A 27,035-nucleotide genomic window follows, 5' to 3' on the forward strand; every position below is an offset into this window, starting at 1 on the left:
TGCAACCTCTGCTTCCCAGGTTCAAGCAATTCTCCTGCCTCAGCCTCCCGAGTAGCTGGGACTACAGGCATCTGCCATCACACCCGGCTAATTTTTGTATTTTTAGTAGAGACGGGATTTCACCATATTGGCCAGGCTGGTCTCGAACTCCTGACCTTGTGATCTGCCTGCCTCAGCCTCTCAAAGTGCTGAGATTATAGGCGTGAGCCACCGCGCCTGGCCAACCAGTGTTTTTTTGTTTGTTTGTTTTGTTTTGTTTTGTTTTTGTTTTTGAGATAGTCTCTCTGTCACCAGGCTGGAGTGCAGTGGTGCCATCTCAGCTCACTGCAACCTCCACCTCCCAGATGCAAGCAATTCTCCTGCCTTAGCTTCCTGAGTAGCTGGGATTTCAGGTGCACACCACCACGCCCAGGTAATTTTTATATTTTTAGTAGAGACAGGGTTTCATCATGTTGGCCAGGATGGTCTCGATCTTTTGACTTCATGATCCACCCGCCTCAGCCTCCCAAAGTGCTGGGATTACAGGTGTGAGCCATCGCGCCCGGCCGGCCACCAAGGTTACTTTTTTACCTCCACATGGTCCCTCCCTGGGAGGTCTCCTTTGAGAAACGTAACTGACAAGTCCATTTTGTCCAGCCAGGGCTCCTTTTATTCATTCAGGGGTGGGTTTTTGAAATGCAGTGCAACTTTTATATAAAGTCGAGGGTGCCAGGAAAGTGGGCCTGCCGGGTGCAGAGAAGCGCAAGAAGCTTGCTGGAATGTTCCAGCTTTAAGGGCGCCCTTGATACACCGGCCACAGATGTTGGCCCAGAAGGTGCCATGTGGACCTCAGAATGAGATCAGCGTGCCTGCTCCGTCCAGAGCTCAGGACCGTGTCCACCTGTCCTCGATATGAACAACAGTGTGCAAAAAAAAAAAAAAAAAAAAAAAAAAAGAAGAAAAAACCCTGATAGTATCTTCACACAGGATCACAGACTAGGCTCCGCATGGTGTCTCTTGGCCTAAGAAGCGTTCAGGCCGTGCGGGAAGTGTTGGGCAGTTTCCGTCCTTCCACAGGACAGGGTATTGCCAGCTACCTCTGGCCTCTCTGCTGCAGGGCCCGGAGAGCCCAGTGTTCATACTGGCGTCTCCTCTGCCACCTTCTTCAGGAGTCCAGCCGCCAGCGGAGAATGCTGGGGGCCCTCAGAGCTGTCCGCTTCCCGGATCTTCAGGCGAACTTTCTGGTTGGTCTTTCTCCACTCGGAGTACAGCTGGCAGTGGTAGCGGAAGGAGACCTGCGGGGCAGTCCTGCAGTGAGCGGGGGCGCTGAGAAGGACTCCACCCGCAAAGGAGGAAAGCAAGTTGCCGTGGCACCTGCGTTGGCCCAAACCACGGCTGGGGCTCATGCTTCCAGAAGCAGAGCTGGCTTATGAACATTCCTCCCGCAAAGTGCACACACACAGACCCATTCACAATCCTGGTGACACCCACCAGCTTTCAGAGTCCTGCAAAGACAAGATACACCGCACACACACCAGCAGGAAGCAAAGGGGAGCTCCTTTCCTGCCTCTCAGTGGGAAGGGAGTGAAACAGCCTCTTGGAAGGCATTAAACGTCAACCAGTCAGGCCCCGCACGGTGGCTCACGCCTGTAATCCCAGTAGTTTGGAAGGCTGGGTGCCAGGGAAGATCACTTGAGCTCAGGAGTTCAAGATCAGCCTGGGCAACATGGAGAAACCCTGTCTCTACTAAAAACTCTGTCTCTACTAAAAATACAAAAATTAGCTCGGCGTGGTGGCATGGGCCTGTAGTCCCAGCCACTTGGGAGGCTGAGGCAGGAGAATCACTTGAGCCTGGGAGATATGGGCTGCAGTGAACCGAAATCGTGCCACTGCACTCCAGCCTGGGTGACAGAGTGAAACCCTGTCTCAAAAAAAATTTTTTTTTAATGTAAATCAGTCACATAATTGCCAAAACATGCAAGCAAAAAAGATGTCACTCAATAGGTGAATGAATAAATAATCAGTGGTGCTTCCAGATAATGAGATATTATTCCGTGCTAAAAAGAAACTAAGCTGGGTAAGGTAGCTCATGCCTGTAATCCCAGCACTTTGGGAGGTCAAGGCGGGGGGATAACTTGAGCCCAGGAGTTCGAGGCCAGCCTAGGCAACAAAGCAAGACCTTGTCTCTAAAAAATATTTTAAAATCAGCCAGATGTGGTGGCCCAGGTCTATGGTCCCAGTTACTTAGGGGGCTGAGGTAGGAGAATCATTTGAGCCCTAGAGGTTGACGCTGCAGTGAGCTGTGCTCACGCCACTGCAATCCAACAGAGTGAGATCCTGTCTCAAAAAGAAAAAAAAAAAAAGTGCTGGACGCCCTGGCTCAAGTCTATAATCCCAGCACTTTGGGAGGCCAAGGTGGGTAGATCACCTGAGGTCGAGAATTCGAGACCAGCCTGACCAATATGGAGAAATTCCATCTCTACTAAAAATACAAAATTAGCCGGGCGTGGTGGTGTGTGCCTGTAATTCCAGTTACTCAGGAGGCTGAGGCAAGCAAATCGCTTGAACCCGGCAGGGAGGAGTGTGGAGGCTGCAGTAAGCTGAGATCGGGCCACTTCACTCCAGCCTGGGTGAAAGAGTGAGACTCTACCTCAGAAAAAAAAGCCCTTAAGTCACAAAAATAACTTTAAATGCATATCACTAAATGAAATAAACCAACCTAAAGATGCTACATACTGAATGACTCCAACTATAGGACATTCTGGAAAAGGCTAAACTATGGAGACAGTAAAAAGATCAGCAGTGAACAGGGGTTGGGGAAAAGGAGAATGGCATGAATAGAGAGAGCACAGAGGATTTTTAGGGCAATGAAACTACTCTGCCTGATATTATAATGGTGAATATGGCTGGACGCAGTGGCTCATGCCTGTAATCCCAGCATTTTGGGAGGCCAAGGTGCGCAGATCACGAGGTCGAGAGATCAAGACCATCCTGGCCAGCACGGTGAAACCCCATCTCTACCAAGAATACAAAAGTTAGCTGGGCATGGTGGCACATGTCTGTAGTCCCAGCTACTTGGGAGGCTGAGGCAGGAGAATCACTTGAACCCAGGAGGCGGAAGTTGCAGTGAGTGGAGATCGCACCACTGCACTCCAGCCTGGCATAGAGTGAGACTCTGTCTCAAAAAAAAAAAAAAAAAAAGTGAATACATGTCATTTATTATACATTCATCAAAACTTATAAATGTCCAACAATAAGAGTCAACTCCCAGCCTGGGCAACATGGCAAAACTCCGTCTCCACCAAAAAAATACAAAAATTAGCCAGGCGTGGTACACACACCTGCAATACTAGCTACTCAGGAAGCTGAGGTGGGAGGATCAATTGAGCCTGGGAGGTTGAGGCTGCAGTGAGCCATGACCACACCACACTGCACTGCAGTCTGGGTGACAAAGCACGATCCTATCCCCTCCCCGCCACACACACACACACACAAAGGCCAGGTGTGATGGCTCACACCTGTAATCCCAGAACTTTGGGAAGCCAAGGTTTGAGCCCAGGAGTTTAAGACCAGCTTCGACAACATAGCAAAATCCTGTCTCTACAAAAAATACAAAAATTAGCCAGGTGTGGTAGTGGACACCTGTGGTCTTGGTTACTCGGGGGGCTGAGTGGGAGGATCGCTTGAGCCCAGGAGGCAGAGGTTGCAGTGAGCGGAGATCACACCACTGCACTCCAGTATGGGAGACAGGGCGAGATAACCACTGCAAAACAAACAAATGAAAAAAGTGAATCCTAATGTGAACTATGGTTTTAAAGGGAGAATGAAGGTTCACTGATTCTAACAAATACCCTACTTGGGTACACGATGTTAACAGTGAGGGAGGCTGTGCAGGTTGTGTGTGTATGGAGGAGGGTGATATACAGGAACTCTCTGTACTTTCTGCTAAATTTTGCTGTGAACCTAAAATTGCTCTAAAAATTAGTCTAAAAAAAATTAAAAGTGGCCAGGCACGGTGGCTCGCACCTGTAATCCCAGCATTTTGGGAGGCAGAGGCAGGCCGATCACGAGGTCAAGAGATCAAGACCATCCCGGCCAACATGGTGAAACCCTGTCTCTACTAAAAATTTAAAAATTATCTGGGCGTGGTGGCGCACAACTGTAGTCCCAGCTACTCAGGAGGCTGAGACAGGAGACTTGCTTGAACCTGAGAGCCAGAGGTCGCAGTGAGCCAAGATCGTGTCACTGCCAACCAGCCTGGTGACAGACTGAGACTCCGTCTCAAAAAAAAAAAATTAAAAAAAAAAAAAAAAGGTCGCCTGGTGCAATGGCTCACGCCTATAATCCCAGCACTTTGGGAGACTAAGGTGGGCGGATCACCTGGGTCCAGGATTTCGAGACCAGCCTGGCCAAAGTGGTGAAAACTCATCTCTACTAAAAATACAAAAATTAGCCAGACATGGCAGCAGATGCCTTAATCCCAGCTATTCAGGAGGCTTGAGGCACGAGAATTGCTTGAACCGGGGAGTTGGAGGTTGCAGTAAGCCAAGATCATGTCATTGCACTCCAGCCTGGGCAACACAGTGAGATTTCGGCTCAATCAATCAATCGATCATTCAATAAATGTCAGTGGTTCACATCCTTTGACCAAGCAAGTTCCCAAGAAAGATTTGCATGGACAGTGCCCAAAGCACTGTTCATAATGGAAAAAAAAAAAAAAAAGGAAGAAGTAGAAATAAAACCACATACACATTGGAAAAAATCCCAGTGCCTGTCAAAAGTGATTGGTTAAATAAATATGGTACACCCACACAATGAATGTCTGCTGGGTGGCTGCCTCGTTGTGTGTGTGTGTGTGTTTTGAGACGGGGTCTCACTCTGTTGCCCAGGCTGGAGTGCAGTGGCAGGATCTCGGCTCACTGCAAGCTCCGCCTCCCAGGTTTACGCCATTCTCCTGCCTCAGCCTCCCGAGTAGCTGGGACTACAGGTGCCCGCCACCACGCCCGGCTAATTTTTTAGTAGAGACGGGGTTTCAGCATGTTAGCCAGGATGGTCTCGATCTCCTGACCTCGTGATCCGCCCGTCTCGGCCTCCCAAAGTGCTAGGATTACAGGCTTGAGCCACCGCACCCGGCCTGTTTTTTTTTTTTTTAAAAAGAACACCAGCAAAATGAAAACAAGCAGATGCTAAAACAGTAGCTATGATTTCATCCAGTTTACATATTTTAAAATATGCTGGTAGGGGCCGGGCACGGTGGCTCATGCCTGTAATCCCAGCACTTTGGGAGGCCAAGGTAGGCAGATCACCTGAGGTCAAGAGTTCAAGACCAGTCTGGCCAACATGGTGAAACCCCATCTCTTTACTAAAAATACAAAAATTGGCTGGGCGTGGTGGCGCGTGCCTGTAATCCTAGCTACTCAGGAGGCTGAGACAGGAGAATCGCTTGAGCCAAGGAGGTAGAGGTGGCAGTGAGCCAGGATTGCACCACTGCACTCTGCACTCTAGCCTGCATAACAGAGCAAGACCCCGTCTCAAAAAAAAAAAAAAAAAAAAATGCTGGTAGGTGCATTGAAAAATACTTTGTGAGGCAAGGACTCCCCTACAGCTGGACAATAGTGGTTATGTCTGAGGGGTGAGACTGTGTGGAACTTCTGCCTCTAAGCAATGGTTCTGCTGCCTACCAGAGGCCTAGAACAACACTTCACACCCCCGTCATTCTGTCTGTCTCTGTCTCTCATTCAGGCTTTTTTTCTCTTTTTTTTTTTTTTTTCTTTTTCTGTGAGACAGAATCTTATTCTGTCACTCAGGCACCCAGGCTGGAGTGCAGTGGCGTGATCTTGGCTCACTGTAACCTCCACCTCCCAAATTCAAGTGATTCTTGTGCCTCAGCCTCCCGAGAAGCTAGGATTACTGGCATGTGCCACCACACCTGGCTAATTTTTTTTTTCTTTTTTTTTTTTTTTTTTTTTTTTTTTTTTTTTTTTTTTTTTGAGACGGAGTCTCGCTCTGTCGCCCGGGCTGGAGTGCAGTGGCCGGATCTCAGCTCACTGCAAGCTCCGCCTCCCGGGTTTACGCCATTCTCCTGCCTCAGCCTCCCGAGTAGCTGGGACTACAGGCGCCCGCCACCTCACCCGGCTAGTTTTTTGTATTTTTTTAGTAGAGACGGGGTTTCACCATGTTAGCCAGGATGGTCTCGATCTTCTGACCTCGTGATCCGCCCGTCTCGGCCTCCCAAAGCGCTGGGATTACAGGCTTGAGCCACCGCGCCCGGCCTCTTTTTTTTTTGAGATGGAGTCTTGCTCTGTTGCCCAGGCTGGAGTGCAGTGGTGCAATCTCAGCTCACTGCAACCTCTCCCTCCCAGGTTCAAGCAATTCTCCTGCCTCAGCCTCGAGTAGCTGAGATTATAGGCGCGTGCCACCACGCCCAGTTAATTTTGTATTTTTTTTTTTTTGAGACGGAGTCTCGCTCTGTCCTCCAGGCTGGAGTGCAGTGGCCGGATCTCAGCTCACTGCAAGCTCTGCCTCCCGGGTTCACGCCATTCTCCTGCCTCAGCCTCCCAAGTAGCTGGGACTACAGGCACCGGCCACCTCGCCCGGCTAGTTTTTTGTATTTTTTAGTAGAGATGGGGTTTCACCAGGTTAGCCAGGATGGTCTTGATCTCCTGACCTTGTGATCCACCCGTCTCAGCCTCCCAAAGTGCTAGGATTACAGGCTTGAGCCACCGCGCCCGGCCAATTTTGTATTTTTAGTAGAGACAGGGTTTCACCATGTTGGTCAGGCTGGTCTCAAACTCCTGACCTCGTGATCCACCCACCTCGGCCTCCCAAAGTGCTAGGATTACAGGTGTGAGCCACCGCACCTGGCCAATTTTTTTTTTTTTTTTTTGTCTTTTTTTTTTTTTTCCTTTTTGTGGAGAACGGGGTCTCGCTGTATTACCCAGGCAGGTCTCGAACTCCTGGGCTCAAGCTATCCTCCCGCCTCTGCCTCCCTGAGAGCTGGGATTACAGGCGTGAGCCACCGCGCCCGGCCTCCCAATTTTTTGTATTTTTAGTAGAAACGGGGTTTCACCATGTTGCTCAGGCTGGTCTTGAACTCCTGACCTCAAGTGATATGCCCGCCTCAGCCTCCCAAAGTGCTGGGATTATGGTGTAAGCCACTGCACCCAGCCTTTTTTTTCTTTTTCTTTTACTAATATTATTATTTTCTCCAAGACAAAGTCTGGCTGTATCACTCAGGCTGAAGTTCAGTGGTGCAATCTCAGCTCACTGCAACCTCTGCCTCCAGTGCTCAAGCGATCCTCCCACCTCAGCCTCCAGAGTAGCTGAGACTGCAGGCATGCACCACCATGGCCGATAAACTTTTGTACTTTTTGTAGAGATGGGGTTTTACCACTTTGCCCAGGCTGGTCTCGAACTCATGAGCTCAAGCAATCTGCCTGCCTCAGCCTCCCAAAATGCTGGGATTACAGGCGTCAGCCTCCGCACTTGACTCTATTATTCTTATTTATTTATTTATTTATTTTTAAACAGAGTGTAACTCTGTCACCAGGCTGGCATGCAGTGGCTTGATCTCAGATCACCACAACCTCTGCCTCCTGGGTTCAAGCGATTCTCCTGCCTCAGCCTCCCGAATAGCTGGGACTACAGGCACGCGCCACCACGCCCAGCTAATTTTTATATTTTTAGTGGAGACGGGGTTTCACCATGTTGGCCAGGATGTTCTCGATCTCCTGACCTCATGATCCGCCCGCCTTGGCCTCCCAAAGTGCTGGGATTACACGCGTGAGCCACTGCACCTGGCCTACCACTAATTTTTACATTTTTTAAAGAGATGGACATCTTGCTTTGTTGCCCCGTCCTGGTCTTGAACCTCCTTGCTTCAAGCAATCTTCCTGTCTCGGCCTCCCAGTGTGCTAGGATTGCAGGTGTTAACAGCCACTGGGCCTGGTTTCACTCAATGTTTTCATCTCAGTTCCTCTCTCTCTTCCCCTTCAATTTCTTTTTCTTTTCTTTCCTTCTTTTTTTTTTTTTTAAAGACAGAATCTCCCTCTGTCGCCCAGGCTGGAGTACAGTGGCACAATCTCGGCTCATTGCAACCTCTGGCTTCTGGGTTCAAGTGATGTTCCTATCTCAGCCTCCCTAGTGGCTGGGATGACAGGTGTGTGCCATCACACCAGACTAATTTTTTGTATTCTTAGTAGAAATGGGGTTTCACCATTGTTGCCCAGGATGGTCTCAAACTCCTGACCTCAAGGAATACGCCCACCTCAGCCTCCCAAAGCGTGGGGATTACAGGTGTGAGCCACTGCACCAGGCTTTCCCCTTTCAATTTCTTTGTTTTTTTTTTTGTTTGTTTGTTTGTTTTTTTTTTTGAGACAGAGTCTCACTCTGTCGCACAGGCTGGAGTGCAGTGGTACAATCTCAGCTCATTGCAACCTCTGCCTCTCAGGTTCAAGCGATTCTTCTGCCTCAGCCTCCCGACTAGCTGAGATTACAGGTATCCACCATCACACACAGCTAAATTTGTGTACTTTTAGTAGAGACAAGATTTCACCATGTTGGCTAGGCTGGTCTGGAACTCCTTGGCTTAGGTAATCCACCTGCCTTGGCCTCCCAAAGTGCTGGGATTACAGGAGTGAGCGACTGTGCCTGGGATTTCCCTTTCAATTTCTTTCTTTCTTTTCTTTTCTTTTTTTTTTTTTTTGAGACGGAGTTTCGCTCGTTACACAGGCTAGAGTGCAATGGCACGATCTCGCCTTACAGCAACTTCCGCCTCCTGGGTTCAAACAATTCTCCTGCCTCAGCCTCCCAAGTAGCTGGGATTACAGGCATGCACCACCACACCTGGCTAATTTTGTATTTTTAGTAGAGACGGGGTTTCTCCATGTTGGTCAGGCTGGTCTCGAACTCCCGACCTCAGGTGATCCACCCGCCTTGGCTTCCCAAAGTGCTGGGATTAGAGGGGTGAGCCACTGTGCCCAGCCTCAATTTCTTAATCTACATCTATTTCCCCATTTATTTGTTCTCCCCCAATCTCTCTCTCAAGCATTTGCTCCTCTTTGCCCCACTCCTAATCTTGGGGGTTCATGGATGGGGGTTCCTGCACTCAGGTCAGGGTTTACACCTAGCTCAGGGATTCCCTAGACCTTGTCACATTTGGAATCTGAAGCTCCCAGAGAGGCAGGGTGACCTCAGAAGCTCTCTTCCACCCAGGGCCATAGACAGAGGCTGCCAGGGAGCACCGTACCCCATATACCAGGTGTCAAATCCCTGGCCCTGCTGCTCCCAGCGGCAGAGCTTCAGATGCATGCTGCAAAGCCGCGGCCACTCACCAGCGTCCAGAGCACATAGATGGTGAAAAGGGCGATGGTGAGGGCAATGAGACCCACGGCCTCCAGCTGGCTGTGGAGCCGGAGGTGGTCCTGGGCCCCGCGCAGGCACAACCAGCCCGAGATGGCGGCCAGCGGCGTGATGAACAGGAAACACACCATGTCGCAGCACAGCGTCCGCTTCTCGGTCCGCGGCCCCGGGTCCTTCAGCCACTGCAGGGGAGAGGACAGGGAAAGGGGGCAGAGGAGGGGCTGCTGAGGGGGAGGGGTCAGGACCTCCAGGTCTAGGCCTCCCTCTCTCCTTTCCTTCTTTCTTTTTTTTTTGAGACGGATTATTGGTCTGTCGCCCAGGATGGAGTGCAGTGGCGCAATCTCGGCTCACTGCAACCTCGACCTTCCGGGTTTAAGCAATTCTTGTCTCAGCTGCCAGAGTAGCTGGGATTACAGGCAAGAGCCACTATGCATGGCTAATTTTGTATGTATATGTATTTTTGAGACAGAGTCTCGATCTGTCAGCCAGGCTGGAGTGCAGTGGCATGATCTCGGCTCACCACAACCTCGACATCCCACGTTCAAGGGATTCTCCCACCTCAGCCTCCGGAGTAGCTGGGATTATAGGCAAGCGCCACCATGCCCGGCAAATTTTGTATTTTTAGTAGAGATGGGGGTTTCACCATATTGGTCAGGCTGGTCTCGAACTTGTGTCCTTGTGATCTGCCCACCTCAGCCTTCCAAAGTTCTGGGATTACAGGTGTGAGCCACCACGCCTGGCCCTTTCCTTCTTTCAAACATTTATTGAGCCCATGAGGAGCCAGGGCCTGCCAGGTGCTGGGCACTTTTACCCCCATTTTACAGATGGGGAAACTGAGGCACAGAGGAATGAACTCAAGTGAGCAAACTCACACAGCTACAAAGTCCACAAAGCTGGGGCTGCAACCTGGGAAGTCTTGCTCCAGGGCTGAAGCGTCCTTGGCTACTAATCTGCTACGCTTGGCCGCCCCCAGATGACAGGGCAAAAGAAATGGGCTTTAAAAAAAAAAAAAAAAAAGCCCTGGCGCAGTGGCTCATGTCTGTAATCCCAGCACTTTGGGAGGCCAAAGTGGGCAGATCACCTGAGGCCAGGAGTTCGAGACCAGCCTGGCCAATATGGAGAAACCCCATCTCTACTAAAAATACAAAATTAGCTGGGCATGGTGGCACGCACCTATAATCCTAGCTACTCGGGAGGCTGAGGCAGAAGAATCGTTTGAACCTGGGAGGTGGAGGTTGCAGTGAGCCGAGATCACATGCTGCACTCCAGCCTGGGTGACAGAGTAAGACTCTGTCTCAAAATAATAATAATAATAAATTCTTTAATTTTTTTATAGAGACAGGGTCTCACTGTGTTGCCCAGGCTGGTCTTGAACTCCTGGCCTCAAGCGATCTTCCCACCTTGGCTTCCCAAAGTGCTGGGATTACAGGCATGAGTCACCACACCCAGCCAAGAAATGGGCTTGATTCATGAAATTCCAGTGGATGAGACAGAAAGGGCCCCTGCCCTCCCATGCTGGCAGTGGAGGTATGAAATGGGTGAATGATCACACAGGGCAAGGCCTTGCCAAGGAGGTGACATTGAAGAGAACGAAATGAACAGAAGGAACCATGTGAAGAATGGGGGAGATGGGGCTCTAGGCTGCAGGGGACGCAGATGCAAAGGCCCTGGGGTAGGGGGAGGCAGCCTAGACAAGATGTGTTGGGAGGGAGCCATGTGGCTGTAGCATGGAGACCAAAGTGGGTGTGGGATGGTGTGTGAAGGGACTGGACCTCCCTCCCACTTTTCTCCCTACACCCTGACTCCCAGGTGGGCCAGGGGTTTTCTAGTTTTTTTTTTTTGAGACGGAGTTTGTTCTTGTTGCCCAGGCTAGAGTGCTGTGGTGCAATCTTGGCTCACTGCCACCTCCGCCTCCTGGGTTCAAGCTGGGATTACAGGTCCCCACCACCATGCCCAGCCAATTTTTGTATTTTTAGTAGAGAGGGTGTTCTACCTCATTGGCCAGGCTGATCTTGAACTCCTGACCTCAGGAGGATCTACCCTCCTCTGCCTCCCAAAGTGCTGGGATTGTGAGCCACCATGTCCAGCCTTGTTTTCTTTTTTTTGTTTTTTTGTTTTTGAGACAGAGTCTCACACTGTTGCCCAGGCTGGAGTGCAGTGGCGCTATCTCAACTCACTGCCAACTCCGCTTACCAGGTTTAAGTGATTCTCCTGCCTCAGCCTCCCAAGTAGCTGGGATTACAGGCATGCACCACCACGCCCAGCTTTTTTCTTGTTTGAGACAGAGTTTTGCTTTGTCACTCAGGCTGGAGTGCAGCGGCTTAGCCTCAGCTCACTGCAACCTCCACCTCCCGGGTTCAAGTAATTCTCCTGCCACAGCCTCCCTAGTAGATAGGATTATAGGCACCCACCACCACACCTGGCTAATTTTGTATATTTAGTAGAGACAGGGTTTTGCCATGTTGGCCAGGCTGGTCTTGAACTCCTGACCTCAGGTGATCCACCCACCTTGGCCTCCCAAAGTGCTAGGATTACAGGTGTGAGCCACTGTGCCTGGACTTTTTCTTTTTTCTTTTTCTTTTTTTTTTTTTTTTTTGTATTTTTAGTAGAGAAGGGGTTTCACCATGTTGGTGAGGCTGGTCTTGAACTCCTGACCTCAAGTGATCTGCCCGCCTTGGCCTCCCAAAGTGCTGGGATTACAGGCATGAGCCACTGCATCCAGCAGCTTGTTACTCTTCATCTCTCAGGCCTCAGCTAGGGGGGTTCACCTCCTGCTGAGGCCTTGCCTGACACCCCAAGTTGCCCCACCCCCTGTGACATGTTTTTCCCTTATTGCACTATTGCTCCCAGAAACCAGTTGCTTCGTTGATTTTTTTTTTTTTTTCTGTAACCTTGTATCAGAAGCGATGCTTCAAAGTCCAAATTAAAGTTACTGGACTTTAATCTCCATGAGTGCCCGGCCCTATGTGTCTGGTTGGTGGCTGGGTCCCCAGTGCCTAACGGAGTGATGGGCATGCTGGAGGTGCTCGGGAAATCTCTGCGAATGAAAAGACACAGGCTGGGCGCAGTGGCTCATGCCTGTAATCCCAGCACTTTGGGAGGCCGCAGTGGGTGGATCACATGAGGTCAGGAGTTTGAGACCAGCCTGGCTAACATAGTGAAACTCCATCCCTACTAAAAATACAAAAAATTAGCTGGGCGGTGGCACACGCCTGTAATCCCAGCTACTCGGGAGTCTGAAGCAGAAGAATCGTGTGAACCTGGGAGGCGGAGGTTGCAGTGAGCTGAGATCGTGCCACGGCACTCCAGCCTGGGCAACAAGAGTGATGCTCTGTCTCAAAAAAAAAAAAAAAAAAAAAATGGTAGAAGAAGGAGAAGAAGGAAGAAGAAGAAAGAGAAAGACTGGCTCCTAAACCCCAGGCCTGGTTTCCAACACACCGTCAGCAGACCCACCCGGTGGACAGACATGGTAAGGGGGTCTGCCCTGGGGAGACCACCAGATTGCCCAGGGCAGCTCTCGCCTTTGCCCTCATGTCTGCCCTCTCCCCGCTGCCCACCGCAGTCTCACACTCTCAAGAGTACCTCTGTGAGGGGTCGAGGCCGTTTCTCCACCGCAAACTCCGTGTGGCACAGTTCACAGTAGCTGGTGTTAGATGAGGAAAGCCACCTCTCCAGACAGCTCTTGTGCACGGCACCCAGCGTGCCGGTGCAGCCACACGGGGACAGCAAGCACTCCCCATTTGCTCCCTCGTGGCAGATCCGGCAGAAGGGACCGTCACTGGACACGGAGATAGGACCCGTGAGCAATGATTGGGCTTTCTGTCTATACCTGCTTCACTAACCACTGGATCACAAGCTCACCCTTACCCCATGCTGCCACTTGGTGAACTCCTACTCATCCTTCAATGCCCAGCTCCAAATGTCCTTCCCTTTGGGAAGGAGATGCAGGGAAGGTAACCTTGCGAAGCCTTCCCAGACTCCCACAGGTGCAGTGATGTGTTCCCTTCCCAGGGAACCTGTAGCACCCTCTCAGACCCAACATGGGCATCTGTTATACCCACCCCCCAATGTCCTCTCCAAATTTTCCTAAAATACCCACCCTGATTATCCTGCACAACTTCCCCACCCTCAACTCTTTTTTTTTTTTTTTGAGATGGAGTCTCGCTCTGTTGCCTAGGCTGGAGTGCAGTGGCACAATCTCGGCTCACTGCAAGCTCCGCCTCCCAGGTTCATGCCATTTTCCTGCCTCAGCCTCCTGAGTAGGTGGGACTACAGGCGCCCACCACCACGCCCGGCTAATTGTGTTTTTGTATTTTAAGTAGAGACAGGGTTTCACCATGTTAGCCAGGCTGGTCTCGATCTCCTGACCTCGTGATCTGTCCACCTTGGCCTCCCAAAGTGCTGGGATTATAGGTGTGAGCCACCGTGCCTGGCCCCAAAATTTTTTTTAAAGACTTAGCTTGGCAAGGTGGTGCATGTCTGTGGTCCCAGCTACCTGGGAGGATGAGGCGGGAGGATTACTTGTGCCCAGGAGTTCAAAGCTCCAATGACCCATGATTGTACCACTGCACTCCAGCTTGGACAACAGAGTGAGAACATTTGAATAAAAGAAAAAGAAAATAGAACAGCACACACCCCTGCTCATGGCGACCAACTCAGGCTTGTATGATACCATCAGAGTCACCAACAATCTATTCCTAAAATTCTTTGTTTCCCCGTAAACTCTAGAACTGCCGGCCACAAGGCTGACATAAGCCTGGAGCTCCTGGCAGCTGCCTAGTCTCTGTGTGGAACCTGTGAGTGATGCCAGCACAGAGGAGAGCAGAGCCAAGAGACAGGGAAAGGTAGATTCACAAGGACACCTTTGGAGGCTCCCGGATCTAACCATACCTGAAGCCCATGCTACCTGAGAAACCTATGTGTCCAGAGGGAAGTGCTCACCTGCTCCTCTGCCCTTGTGAGGGGGAAATGGAAATAAAAAGCATCTGCAGAAAGCTGCCTCGGAAAAGTCTCCAGCCCTGGCCCAGTCTCTAGGGATGCTGGGTCCTTCCCAGGGCAGCTGAGGAGGCAGGAAGCGTGGCCCAGAGGCCATCCAGCCATGAGTCACTGTTTCCCAAACATTTCTGGCCAGAAGGCAGACTGTGAGGTCGCACAAAGAAGAGCTATTTTCCAGACAACGCTGATTTCCTCTCGGAGAGACTGTATTCTTTTCTTTTTTTTTTTTTTTTTTTGAGTCACCCAGGCTACAGTGCAATGGTGCGATCTTAGCTCACTACAACCTCTGCCTCCTGGGTTCAAGCTATCCTCCTGCCTCAGCCTCCTGAGTACCTGGGACAACTGGCATGTGCCACCATGCTTGGCTAATGTTTGTATTTTTAATAGAGACGGGGTTTCACCATGTTGGCCACACTGGTCTTGAACCCCTGACCTCAAATGATCCACCTGCCTCAGCCTCCCAAAGTGTTGGGATTACAGGTGTAAGCCACCACGCCAGGCCTTCTTTTCTTTTTTGAGAAAAGGTCTGGCTCTGTTGCCCAGTTTGGAGTGCAGTGGTGCGATCACAGCTCATTGCAGCCTCGAACTCCCTGGCTCAAGCAATCCTCCTGCCTCAGTCTCTCGAGTAGCTGGGACTACAGGCTGCACCACCCTACACAGCTAACATTTTTTAACTTTTTCTACAGAGGCGGGGGTCTCACTATGTTGACCAGGCTGGTCTTGAACTCCTGGGCTCAAGCGATCCTTCAGCCTTGGACTTCCAAAGTGCTGGGACTACAGGCATGAGCTACCATGCCTGCCTGGAAATGACTGTTTTCTATCCTTTTCTCAGATTCTCATGCTGCCGGGTGGGGTCGGGCTGCTTTAAAAAGAGCCCAACAGGTTGTTCATGGCTGCTTTCTCAACAGTTCTGTCCCTGGACTGTTATTTCCTCCTGCAATGGCAAAAGGGCATGCCTGCCTTCCTCCTTTCTGAACCTATACCCTGATCCCACCCTCCCCCCATACACACACAAACAAAGTTAACAAAAAAGGAACCGCTCCTCCGGAAACCAACTCAGGAAAACAGAAAGGACGAGAATCTTGAGGAAGAACCACATCAGTTTGGAGCTTGTTCTGGGAAACCCTGAAAAAGTGTGGGAAAGCCAATTCAGAGGAGAGGCCAGGCACAATGGCTCACGCCTGTAATCCCAGCACTTTGGGAGGCTGAGGCAGGTGGATCATCTGAGGTCAGGAGAGCAGCCTGACCAACGTGGTGAAACCCTGTCTCTATTAAAAAAAAATACGGCCGGGTGCGGTGGCTCAAGCCTGTAATCCCAGCACTTTGGGAGGCCGAGACGGGCAGATCACGAGGTCAGGAGATTGAGACCATCCTGGCGAACATGGTGAAACCCCGTCTCTACTAAAAAATACAAAAAACTAGCCAGGCGAGGTGGCGGGTGCCTGTAGTCCCAGCTACTCGGGAGGCTGAGGCAGGAGAATGGCGTAAAAACCCAGGAGGGGGAGCTTGCAGTGAGGTGAGATCCAGCCACTGCACTCCAGCCTGGGCGACAGAGCGAGACTCCGTCTCGAAAAAAAAAAAAAAAAAAAAAAAAAATTCAGAGAAGAGAGGAAAAAAGCCTCAGTATTTGTTGAGCACTTACTATGTACCAGGTACTATTCTAAGAGCAACATCTGGATTTGTCTGTCTCATTCTGTAAGGAAGGTGTTTTTTTTTTTTTTTTTTTTTGAGACAGAGTCTTACTCTGTCGCCCAGGCTGGAGTGCAGTGGCCCAATCTCGGCTCACTTCAAGCTCCGCCTCCCAGGTTTACGCCATTCTCCCGCCTTAGCCTCCTGAGTAGCTGGGACTACAGGCGCCCGCCACCACGCCCGGCTAGTTTTTTGTATTTTTAGTAGAGACAGGGTTTCACCGTGTTAGCCAGGATGGTCTCGATCTCCTGACCTTGTGATCCGCTCACCTTGGCCTCCCAAAGTGCTGGGATTACAGGTGTGAGCCACTGTGCCCGGCCCTTTTTTTTTCTTTTGAGATAGAGTCTCACCCTGTCACTCAGGCTGTGATCACGGTTCACTGCAGCCCCGACCTGCCAGGCTCAAGTAATTCTCCCACCTCAGCCTCCTGAGTAGCTGGGACTATAGGTGTGTGCCACCACTCTTGGCTAATTTTTTGTATTTTTTTGGTAGAGATGGGGTCTCCCTATGTTGCCCAGGCTGATCTCAAACTTCTGGGCTCAAGTGATCCATCTGCCTCAGCCTCCCAGAGTGCTGGGATTGCAGGCGGGAGCCACCATCCTGGCCATGAGGTGCTATTTTGCCTCCATATGAGAAAACGGAGGCTGAGAAGAGTGAACTCATTTCTGCAAACTTGCACAGTCAGGAGTCCATGCAGCTGGGACTGGGACCCAGGAAGTCTGACTCCAGGGCAGAGTACCCTAAGCGGCTGTGCTGTGTGCACTGCCCCCCTCAGATGCTGCGCTAGGAAAATGGGCTTTGCTCATGACATTTTGGCAGGGAAATAATGCAAAAGATACAGATTAGAAGGAAATGGGGCCAGGTACAGTGGCTCACCATGTCTACTAAAAATACAAAAAGTAGCAGTGGCTCACTCCTGTAATCCCAGCCACACAGGAGACTGAGGCAGGAGAATCCCTTGAACCCGGGAGGCAGAGGTTGCAGTGATCTAAGATTGTGCCACTGCACTCCAGCCTGGGTGACACAGTGAGACTCTGCCTAAAAAAAAAAAAAAAAAAAAAAAAAAAAAAAAAAAAAAAAGAAGGGGCCAGGTACGGTGGCTCACACACCTGTAATCCCAGCACTTTGGGAGGCTGAGGTGGGTGGATCATGAGGTCAAGAGCTCGAGACCAGCCTGGCCAACATGGTGAAACCCCATCTCTACTAAAAATACAAAAATTAGCTGGGTGCTGGGTGTGGTGGCATGTACCTGTAGAACCAGCTACTCAGGAGGCTGAGGCAGGAGAATCGCTTGAACCCAGGAGGCGGAGGTTGCAGGGAGCCAAGATCACACCACTGTACTCCAGCCTGAGTGACACAGCGAGACTCTCAAAAAAAAAAATTTTTTTAAAACAGAAGCTGGGCACAGTGGCTCATACCTGTAATCCCAGCACTTTGGGAAGCCGAGGCGGGCAGATCACCTGAGGTCAGGAGTTTGAGATCAGCCTGGCCAACATGGTGAAACGCTGTCTCTGCTAGAAGTACAAAAATTAGCCAGTCATGGTGGCAGGTGCCTGTAATCCCAGCTACTCAGGTGGCTGAGGCAGAAGAATGGCTTGAACCTGGGAGGCAGAGGTTGCAGTGAGCTGAGATTGCACCACTGCATTCCAGCCTGGGCAACAAAATGAGACTCTGTTTCAAAAAAAAAAAGAGAGAGATACAGTGGTGAACTAACTTGTCCCAGGTCACTCTGGGAGAGAGGGAGGTGTCCACTCAAGTGTCGGGGCCCAGGCACTGAGCCCACAGCCTACACTCCTGACCACCCCCTATACTGCCTCCCAAAAGTGTGTTACTTGCCAACATTTGACCTTCAGATTTCACATAATAATCTGGAATTTAAGCTTTTCTTTTTTTGAGACGGAGTCTCGCTCTGTCACCCGGGCTGGAGTGCAGTGGCCAGATCTTAGCTCACTGCAAGCTCCGCCTCCCGGGTTTACACCATTCTCCTGCCTCAGCCTCCCGAGTAGCTGGGACTACAGGCGCCCACCACCTTGCCCGGCTAGTTTTTTTTTTTGTATTTTTTTTTAGTAGAGACGGGGGTTTCACCATGTTAGCCAGGATGGTCTCGATCTCCTGACCTCGTGATCGCCCGTCTCGGCCTCCCAAAGTGCTGGGATTACAGGCTTGAGCCACCGCGCCCGGCCTGGAATTTCAGCTTTTCCTAAAGAATCAGACCTGGCCAAAGCGAGGCTTCTGTTTCCACAAGGTAATAACTGTTTGTGTCTCTTTCTCTGTTTACCCACTTGGCCCTCTGCTGATGGTTGGACTTCTGACCGCAGGCTGGGAGAAAGTCAGTGGGCCCAGAGAGAAGAGGCAGCAAAGGCCAGGACATCCACGCGGTCACCACTCACCTCGGTGTGTCCAAGGCACGGATGACGGTGGAGAGGAGCCGGCCGTCCCTCGAAGTCACCTGTGCCACATACTGGGGCGGTCCGAGGCCCGTAGCCTCCACGACCTTGGAGAAGGCAGGGCTGCCAGAGCAGTCACACAGGGAGCCAGGGAGGTGGCAGCAGTCACCCGTCGTCATGGCCACAGGGAGCCTTGTATCCTCAGGGCCTGAGGCCCATGGTCCCAGGAGCCTGGGAACAGGCCAGTGCGGAGGTTAGCGGCAAGGTTAGTGAGCCTGATGGACTAAGGTTTGAGTCTCTTGTCAAGGCTATAGGCACCACTAGAAAATTTACATCTCTGAGCCTTAGTTTGCATGATCTGTAAAATGGGCCTCTGTGGGGCCAGTAAGGATTTAAGGAGACGATGCACGTAACTCAGCACAAGGCTGGTATACAGCAGGAGCTTGGGTTGTATTATTTCTCACACTCCTAAGAAAAGCTAGGCTTCCCTGGCCAGGCATAGTGGCTGATGCCTGTAATCCCCACACTTTGGGAGGCTGAGGAGGGTGGATCACGAGGTCAAGAGATCGAGACCATCATGGCCAACATGGTGAAACCCCGTCTCTACTAAAAATACAAAAAATTAGGCAGGCATGGTGGCATGCACCTGTAGTCCCAGCTACTCCGGAGGCTGAGGCAGGAGAATCGCTTGAAACCAGGAGGGAGAAGTTGCAGTGAGCCGAGATCATGCCACTGCACTCCAGCCTGGGCGATAGAGCAAGACTCTGTCTCAAAAAAATAACCAAACAGGAAAGCTAGGCCTGGCCAGGTGTGGTGGCTCACGTCTATAATTCCCAGTGCTTTGGAAGCCAAGGCAGGAAGATTTTTTTAGCCCCAGGAGTTTGAGACCAGCCTGGGCAACACATCAAGACTCTATCTCTATAAAAAAACAAGAAAATTAGGCCAGGAGCAGTGGTTCACACCTGCAATCCCAGCATTTTGGATTCAAGACAATCTGCCTGCCTCGGATTGCCTGAGCTCAGGAATTTGAGACCACCCTAGGTGACATGGTGAAACCCTGGCTCTACAAAAGAAAACCAAAAATATTGGCCAGGCGTGGTAGCACAGGCCTATAGTCCCAGCCACTTGTGAGGCTGAGGTGGGAAGATGACCTGAGCCAGGAGTTTGAGGCTGCAGTGAGCTATGATGGTGCCAACTGCACTCCAGCCTGTGCCACAGAGTGAGACCCTGTCTCTAAAAAAGAGAAGACAAGAAAAGCTAGGCCTGCTCTTACTTACCCTCAAAGCCTCCAGGGCCAGGAGGACTACCTTTCAACTAATACCACCTTTCTACCTTTCCAGATATGGTATCAGAACCAGTCCTTTTTTTTTTTTTTTTTTGAGACAGTCTCGCTGTGTCGCCCAGGCTGGAGTGCAGTGGCACGATCTCGGCTCACTGCAACCGCCACCTCTTGGGTTCAAGCGATTCTCCTGCCTCAGCCCCCAAAGTAGCTGTGATTACAGACATGCACCACTACGCCTGGCTAATTTTTGTATTTTTATTTTTTTATTTTTTTATTTTTTTGAGATGGAGTTTCCCTCGTCGCCCAGGCTGGAGTACAATGGTGCGATCTCAGATCACTGCAACCTCCACCTTCCGGGTTCAAGCGATTCTCCTGCCTCAGCCTTCCAAGTACCTGGGATTACAGGGGCCCACCACCACGCCCAGCTAATTATTTTATTTTTATTGTATTTTATTTTATTTTTTTGAGATACAGTCCAGCTCTGTCGCCCAGGCTGAAGTGCAATGGTACGATCTTGGCTCACTGCAACCTCCACCTCCCAGTCTCAAACGATTCTCCCTACCTCAGCCTCCTGAGTAGCTGAGACTACAGGCGCATGCCACCGCGCCCAGCTAATTTTTGTATTTTTAGTAGAGATGGGGTTTCGCCATTTTGGCCAGGGTGGTTTTGATCTCTTGACCTTGTGATCCCCCTGCCTTGGCCTCCTAAAGTGCTGGGATTACAGGCGTGAGCCACCATGCCTGGCCTATTTTTTTGTATTTTTAGTAGAGAAGGGTTTCACCATGTTGGCCAGGCTGGTCTCGAACTCCTAACCTAAGGTGATCCGCCTGCCTCAGTCTCCCAGACTGCTGGGATTATAGACATGAGCCACCACATCCAGCTAATTTTTGTATTTGTAGTAGAGATGGGGTTTCACCATGTTGGCCAGACTGGTCTCAAACTTCTGACCGCCGGTGATCCATCTGCCTTGGCCTCCTAAAGTGCTGGGATTACAGGTGTGAGCCACTGTACCCAGCCCAGTCGAGAATGTCATTGAAGGAACAAGAGCCCTCTCTGGAGACCTCCTTGAAGCCAATACAGGTGCCCTGGAGCCAAGGATCTCTGTCCCCAGCTTGTCTAAACCCCAAGAGCTACAATGTCCAGGGCCCCCGCAGCTCCTCAAGTGTTCAGAAAGTCTAAGCAAGAGAGGCAATCAGGTACTCACCAAAGTACTCCCACCCCCACCCCAAGTCAGCTTTTAAACTGTCAATCAGAATCCGAGCGCCAGAGCAGGGGAAGTTGTTCATACCTGTAATCCCAGCGCTTTGGGAGGTCCAAGCAGGAGGATCACTTGAGGCCAGGAGTTTGAGATAAGCTAGGGCAACATAGAGAGACCCTGTCTCTCTGAAGGTTTTTTTTTCAATTAGCCAGCCATGGTGGTGAAAGCCTGTAGTCCCAGCTACTTGGGAGGCTGAGGAGGGAGCCTCAACTTCTTGAGCCCAGGAGTTCAAGACTGTAGTGAGCTATGATCACACCACTGTACTCCAGCCGGGTGACAGAGCAAGACCCAGTCTCCAGACTCTAAAACAAAAGAAAGCAAAAAAAAAAAAAAAAAAAATCTGAGCCCCAAAGTGGGAAGGTGAAGCAATGGGGGAGCAATTACTAACTCTTGGGCTAGGACAGTTCACCGCTGGATAAATGCCCTCTAAAAAGCTCAGCCCGCAGCCTTCCTGGCCTCATGTGTTCTCCAGAGCATCACAGTCCAGCCTCTGCACGCCAGATAAGCAAGTATTACCCAAAGGCAGGGGCCCAAGAGGAAGACTGCAGGCCTGAGATAACACTCACAGGGCAGTGGCCGGGCCTGACACAGGGTGCCTGCTGCTGTCCCTCCCAAGTCCCTGCAACCAGAACCTTCAGCTCAGAGGCCAAAGGGGAAGCGGCTGGGCTCTTTGCGGGAAGGCGGGCAGAGGCGAGTCCTTTCCTCCATCCCAGCCCCTCTGAGGATAGGTCTTTACGTTTCCTTTTTTTTTCTTTTAAGACAGGGTCTTGGCCGGGCGTGGTGGCTCACACATGTAATCCTAGCACTTTGGGACGCCGAGGTGGGCAGGTCACCTGAGGTCAAGAGTTCAAGACGAGCCTGACCACATGGAGAAAACCCGTCTCCACTAAAAATACAAAAAAATTAGCCAGGCATATTGGCGCATGCCGGTAATCCCAGCTACTTGGGAGGCTGAGGTCGGAGAATCGCTTGAACCTGGGAGGCATAGGTTGCGGTGAGCTGAGATCGCGCCATTGCACTCCAGCCTGGGCAACAAGAATAAAATTCCATCTCAAAAAAAAAAAAAAAAAAAAAGACAGGGTCTTGGCCGGGCGTGGTGGCTTATGCCTGTAATCCCAGCACTTTGGGAGGTCAAGGCAGGTGGATCACCTTAAGTCAGGAGCTCGAGACCAGCCTGGCTCACGTGGCAAAACCCCGTCTCTACTAGAAGTACAAAAATTACTCAGGCATGGTGGCGGGCACCTGTAATCCCAGCTACCTGGGAGGCTGAGGCAGAAGAATCGCTTAAACCCGAGAGACAGAGTTTGCAGTGAGCTGAGATTATGCCACTGCACTCCAGCATGGGTGAGAGCGAGACTTCATCCCCCTCCAAAAAAAAAAAAGACAGGGTCTCACTCTGTTACCCAGGCTAGAATGCAGTGGTGTGATCTCAGTTTACTGCAACCTCAGCCTCCTGAGTTCAAGCAATTCTCCTGCTTCAGCCTCTCGAGTAGCTGGGGCTACAGCTGTGTGTCACCACACCCAGCTAATTTTTGTATTTTTAGTAGAGACAGGGTTTCACCATGTTGGCCAAGCTGGTCTCACTGCTGACCTCAAGTGATCTGCCCGCCTCGGCCTCTCAAAGTGCTGGGATTACAGGCTTGAGCCACCACCCCTGGCCTGGTCTTTACATTTCTGCAGATAACCAGATATTACAGGAACTATCCCAGCTCCTGTATAGGATGTTCTAATGTCTCTTCTATCAGGGATAAAACAAAACAAAACAAACAAATAAACAAGAACAGGTAAATCTGCTAATGCAAGGCCTGCAAACCACCAAAATTATACTAGCAGCTTCTATCTGTCAAGAACCAGATACTGTGCCAAGCAATCTCCATACATAGTCATCATCTCACTGAACTCGAAACAGTTGTTATAAGTGTCTCCTTCAAAGGTCACCTTCCTGGAGAAGCCTTCTCGACAATGCTGTCTGGGGCCTGACGCATTGGCTCATGCCCGTTATCCCAACACTTTGGGAGGCTGAGGTAGGAGGAGAGTGTGAGCCCAGGAGTTTGAGAGAAACCTGGGCAACATAAAAAGACCTCGTCTCTCCAAGAAATACAAAAATGAGTCGGGCGTGGTGGTGTGCGCCTGTAATCCAGCTACTCAGGAGGCTGAGGTGGGAGAATCGTTTGAGCCCAGAAGGTTGAGGCTGTGGTGAGCCATGATTGCATGACTGCACTCCAGCCTGGGCCACAGAGCAAGACCCTGTCTCAATCAATCAAGTGCCACTGGGGTCCACTTGATTCCCCTCGTGGCATGTGTCCCTGTCTGAAACATTCTACTTATTCATCTACGTATTTAGCCATGTCTGTTGTTCCACCCTGCAGTGAATTCTATAAAAAAGGGACCCTGTCAGATTGCCTCCTGCTGTCCCCAGCACCTGGCCCTGGCCCTGTGTCTAGCCCAGAGCTGCTGCATTTCTGGTTGCTACTGCAGTCATTTCTCTTTTTCTTTTTTTATTTTTTGAGACAGAGTCTCGCTGTCTCGCCTAGGCTGGAGTACAGTGGCCGATCTCAGCTCACTGCAATCTCCACCTCCTGGATTCAAGGGATTCTCGTGCCTCAGCTTCCCGAGTAGCTGGGATTACAGGCACCCACCACCATACCTGGCTAACTTTTGTATTTTCAGTAGAGACGGGGTTTCACCATGTTGGCCACATTGGTCTCAAACTCCTGACCTCATGATCCACACTTCAGCCTCCTAAAGTGCTGGGATTACAGGCGTGAGTCACCACGCCTGGCCTATTTCTTTTCTTTCTTCTGTTCTTTTTTTTTTTTTTTTTGAGGCAGGGTCTCACTCTGTCACCCAAAAGGCTGGAAAGTAGTGTAGTAATCCTCCCACCTCAGCCTCCTGAGTAGCTCTGCACACCACCACATCCAGCTAATTTTTCTATTTTTTTGTAGAGATGGTGTTTTGCCAAGTTGCCCAGGCTGGTCCTAAACTCCTGGCCTCCAGTGAACTGCCCGCCTTGGCCTCTCAAAGTGTTGGGATTACAGGCAGGAGCCACCACACACAGCCTGGAGATAGATCTCATTGAGTCTTCACAACAAACCAATAACTACACCCCATGATGGGGGAAGAGGCCGATGCTCAGAGAGAGGCATCTACCTTCCCAAGGTCACACAGCTGGGAAGGGGTGGTGTCAGAACTTGAACTTAAAACAGTCCAGGGAGTGGGTCTGGACCTCAAGAGACCTGGGTTCTTTAACTCCTGGCCCTCCTGGCTCTGCCACCAATGCTGGGTGTCCTGGTTCAAGTCATTTTGCTTCTCTGGGCCTCATTCTAATGATGGGGCTGGTGGAATCTGTCTGTGGAGGGGTCTCCTGAGAAGGAGTCTCCAGGCTGAATTCATCAAGTAAAGCTCAGCCTTAGCTAGGCTTGTCTAGGGTGGCACTGAGGCCCCCCAGTCTTTTCCATACCTGCCCAGGCTCCTTTTCCTGAAGGTAGGAAACAGAGGGCAGAGGAATCAGAGGGCCCTAAAACTCCCTACAGTGTGATCTCAGGCAGCTGTTTTACTCTCTCAGCCTCAGTAATCTCATCCATAAAATGAGTGTTATAGGCCGGGCAAAGCGGCTCACGCCTGTAATCCCACCACTTTGCGCACTTTGGGAGCTCAAGGAAAGTGGATCACTTGAGGCCAGGAGTTCAAGACCAGCCCAGTCAACATGGTGAAACCACCTCGTTTCTGCTAAAAAGACAAAAACTGGCCAGGCATGGTGGCGGGCATCTGTAATCGCAACTACTCGAGAGGCTGAGGTGAGAGAATCACTTGAACCTGGGAGGCAGAGGTTGCAATGAGCTGAGATCGTGTCACTACATTCCAGGGCAACAGAGAGAGACTCCATCTAAAAAAAAAAGAGGGAGTGTCATAATATGTAGTTCACAAATTAGTAAAAGTTAAGAAATTAATTATTAGCTCCTATTATAATTACTATCATCAGCTTACAGAGCTGTTGATGAGAGGCCACACAGTCAACCCCTGGCACACACAGTAAGTGCTCAATAAAAGCTCACTATTGGCCGGGCGTGGTGGCTCAAGCCTGTAATCCCAGCACTTTGGGAGGCCGAGATGGGCGGATCACGAGGTCAGGAGATCGAGACCATCCTGGCTAACACGGTGAAACCCCGTCTCTACTAAAAAATACAAAAAAATTAGCCGGGCGAGGTGGTGGGCGCCTGTAGTCCCAGCTACTCGGGAGGCTGAGGCAGGAGAATGGCGTGAACCCAGGAGGCGGAGCTTGCAGTGAGCTGAGATCTGGCCACTGCACTCCAGCCTGGGCGACAGAGCGAGACTCCGTCTCAAAAAAAAAAAAAAAAAAAAAAAAAAAAAAAAAAAAAAAAAAAAAAAAAAAAAAAAAGCTCACTATTGGCCGGGCATGGTGGCTCATGCCTGTAATCCCAGCACTTTGGGAGGCCGAGGTGGGTGGATCACGAGGTCAGGATATCGAGACCATCCTGGTTAACACTGCCTCTACTAAATATATATATATATATATAAAAATTGGCCGGGCGTGGTGGCTCAAGCCTGTAATCCCAGCAGTTTGGGAGGCCGAGACAGGCGGATCACGAGGTCAGGAGATCGAGACCATCCTGGCTAACACGGTGAAACCCCCTCTCTACTAAAAAAAAAAAAAAAAAAACTAGCCTGGCAAGGTGGCGGGAGCCTGTAGTTCCAGCTACTCGAGAGGCTGAGGCAGGAGAATGGCCTAAACCCGGGAGGCGGAGCTTGCAATGAGCTGAGATCCAGCCACTGCACTCCAGCCTGGGCGACAGAGTGAGACTCCGTCTTAAAAAAAAAAAAGTAGCTGGGCGTGGTGGTGGGCGCCTGTAGTCCCAGCTACTCGGGAGGCTGAGGCACGAGAATGGCGTGAACCTGGGAGGTAGAGCTTGCAGTGAGTGGGAGATCACGCCACTGCACTCCAGCCTGGGCGACAGAGTGAGACTCCATCTCAAAAAAAAAAAAAAAACTTAATATTTTTTAGGGTAAATGTGGAGGTTGTCATTGCATTCATTCCTCTTCCCTTACCATAGAGAGGCTCCTGTGTGTCCTTCAGTTCCTTTAGGCGCTGCATGAGAAACGAGGTTCCAATCCCACCTCTACTTCTTATGTGCTGTGTGGCCCTGGGCAAGACACTTAACCTCTCTAAGCCTGGACTCTCTCATCTGTATAACAGGGGACATTTCTAGTGCTTCCATCTACTCAGTATGGTTTCAAAAGAACTGAATGAGCTCAATATGTCCGTTTTTTTTTTTTTTTTTTTTTTTTTTTTTTTGAGACGGAGTCTTGCTGTGTCGCCAGGGCTGGAGTGCAGTGGCCGGATCTCAGCTCACTGCAAGCTCCGCCAATATGTCCATTTGATAACCCTGTTTTGAGCACCCATATAGTACAGGGTATCCTGTTTGAGCATCTTTGTGCAAAGTGGCTGGCTCTTTATATTATAACTTACTATTTTGCAGGTAGAGAGGCTCTGAGAAGGAGGTTGGGGAAGGGCATTGGCCACTTAGTAGTTGCCCACTGTGTGTCAGACGCTTTCCGCACCAGCCACCTCCTTCCTGAGTCCTCCCAGAAGCCCCAGCAGGTTGGCAATGGGATGACCCAGTTTCACAGGTGGGGAAACCGAGGCTCGGAGAGGCGCCTACTGTGTACCGGACCCCGGGGACCTCTCACCGGCCTTGACACGGGAACTGGGGTCCCCGCGTCCCCGAGAAGGCTGTGGTCAAGGGATCGAGCCCAGCCGTCCCGCCCGGGTTCCGAGCTCCGGCCTCGAACCCGGGGCCAGCCCGCGGACTGGCGTCCTCCGACCCTACCTGCAGGCCCATGCCTACCTGATACGCGGCCGGGCCGGGCGGCCGCGCAGGCCCCTCCGTTCGCCCCGGCCCGGGTCCCGGCCCGGCCCGGCCCGTAGGCGCCACTAGCTCCGCTCCGGCCGGCACCTGCGTCCGGGCACCGCCCGCCGAGCCGACAGCGCCGCGGGCCAATAGCGACCGCCTCTCGCTCGCACTCGCCAATCGCCACGCACGTCCCGCCCTGAGAGGCGGGGCCG

At 51.0% G+C, this 27,035-nt stretch overlaps 1 protein-coding gene across 4 annotated transcripts; it reads right to left on the reverse strand.

The window, feature by feature from the left end:
• Positions 1–626: 626 nt before the first annotated feature.
• MARCHF2 (membrane associated ring-CH-type finger 2) lies at positions 627–26,965 on the reverse strand. Of its 4 annotated transcripts, none has more exons than XM_030935574.1 (6): positions 26,818–26,944; positions 18,414–18,641; positions 15,346–15,459; positions 12,922–13,117; positions 9,312–9,521; positions 627–1,274 (listed from the first exon to the last, which is right to left on the reverse strand). In XM_030935574.1, the coding sequence occupies exons 2-6, from the start codon at positions 18,587–18,589 to the stop codon at positions 1,116–1,118; spliced, it is 855 nt and encodes a 284-aa protein (XP_030791434.1). In that variant the 5' UTR covers positions 18,590–18,641; positions 26,818–26,944; the 3' UTR covers positions 627–1,115. The 4 variants fall into 4 exon arrangements, with proteins under 4 accessions (XP_030791434.1, XP_030791435.1, XP_030791433.1 ...); XM_030935575.1 differs by lacking the exon at positions 15,346–15,459 and adding an exon at positions 20,981–21,252 and having other exon boundaries at positions 26,818–26,928; XM_030935573.1 differs by lacking the exon at positions 26,818–26,944 and adding an exon at positions 20,981–21,043.
• Positions 26,966–27,035: the final 70 nt, after the last annotated feature.

The sequence above is a fragment of the Rhinopithecus roxellana genome, chromosome 8, assembly GCF_007565055.1.
Source record: "Rhinopithecus roxellana isolate Shanxi Qingling chromosome 8, ASM756505v1, whole genome shotgun sequence".
Classification (NCBI taxonomy): Eukaryota; Metazoa; Chordata; class Mammalia; order Primates; family Cercopithecidae; genus Rhinopithecus; species Rhinopithecus roxellana.

Coding starts and splice junctions, on each gene's coding strand:
- MARCHF2 (XM_030935574.1), bottom strand. CDS start 18,589: ATGACGACGGGTGACTGCTGCCACCTCCCTGGCTCCCTGTGTGACTGC. Junction 13,118..15,345: donor TTTTTGTTAACTTTGTTTGT/GTGTGTATGGGG, acceptor CTCCGTGTCCAG/TGACGGTCCCTTCTGCCGGA. Junction 1,275..9,311: donor TCTATGTGCTCTGGACGCTG/GTGAGTGGCCGC, acceptor ACTGCCCCGCAG/GTCTCCTTCCGCTACCACTG.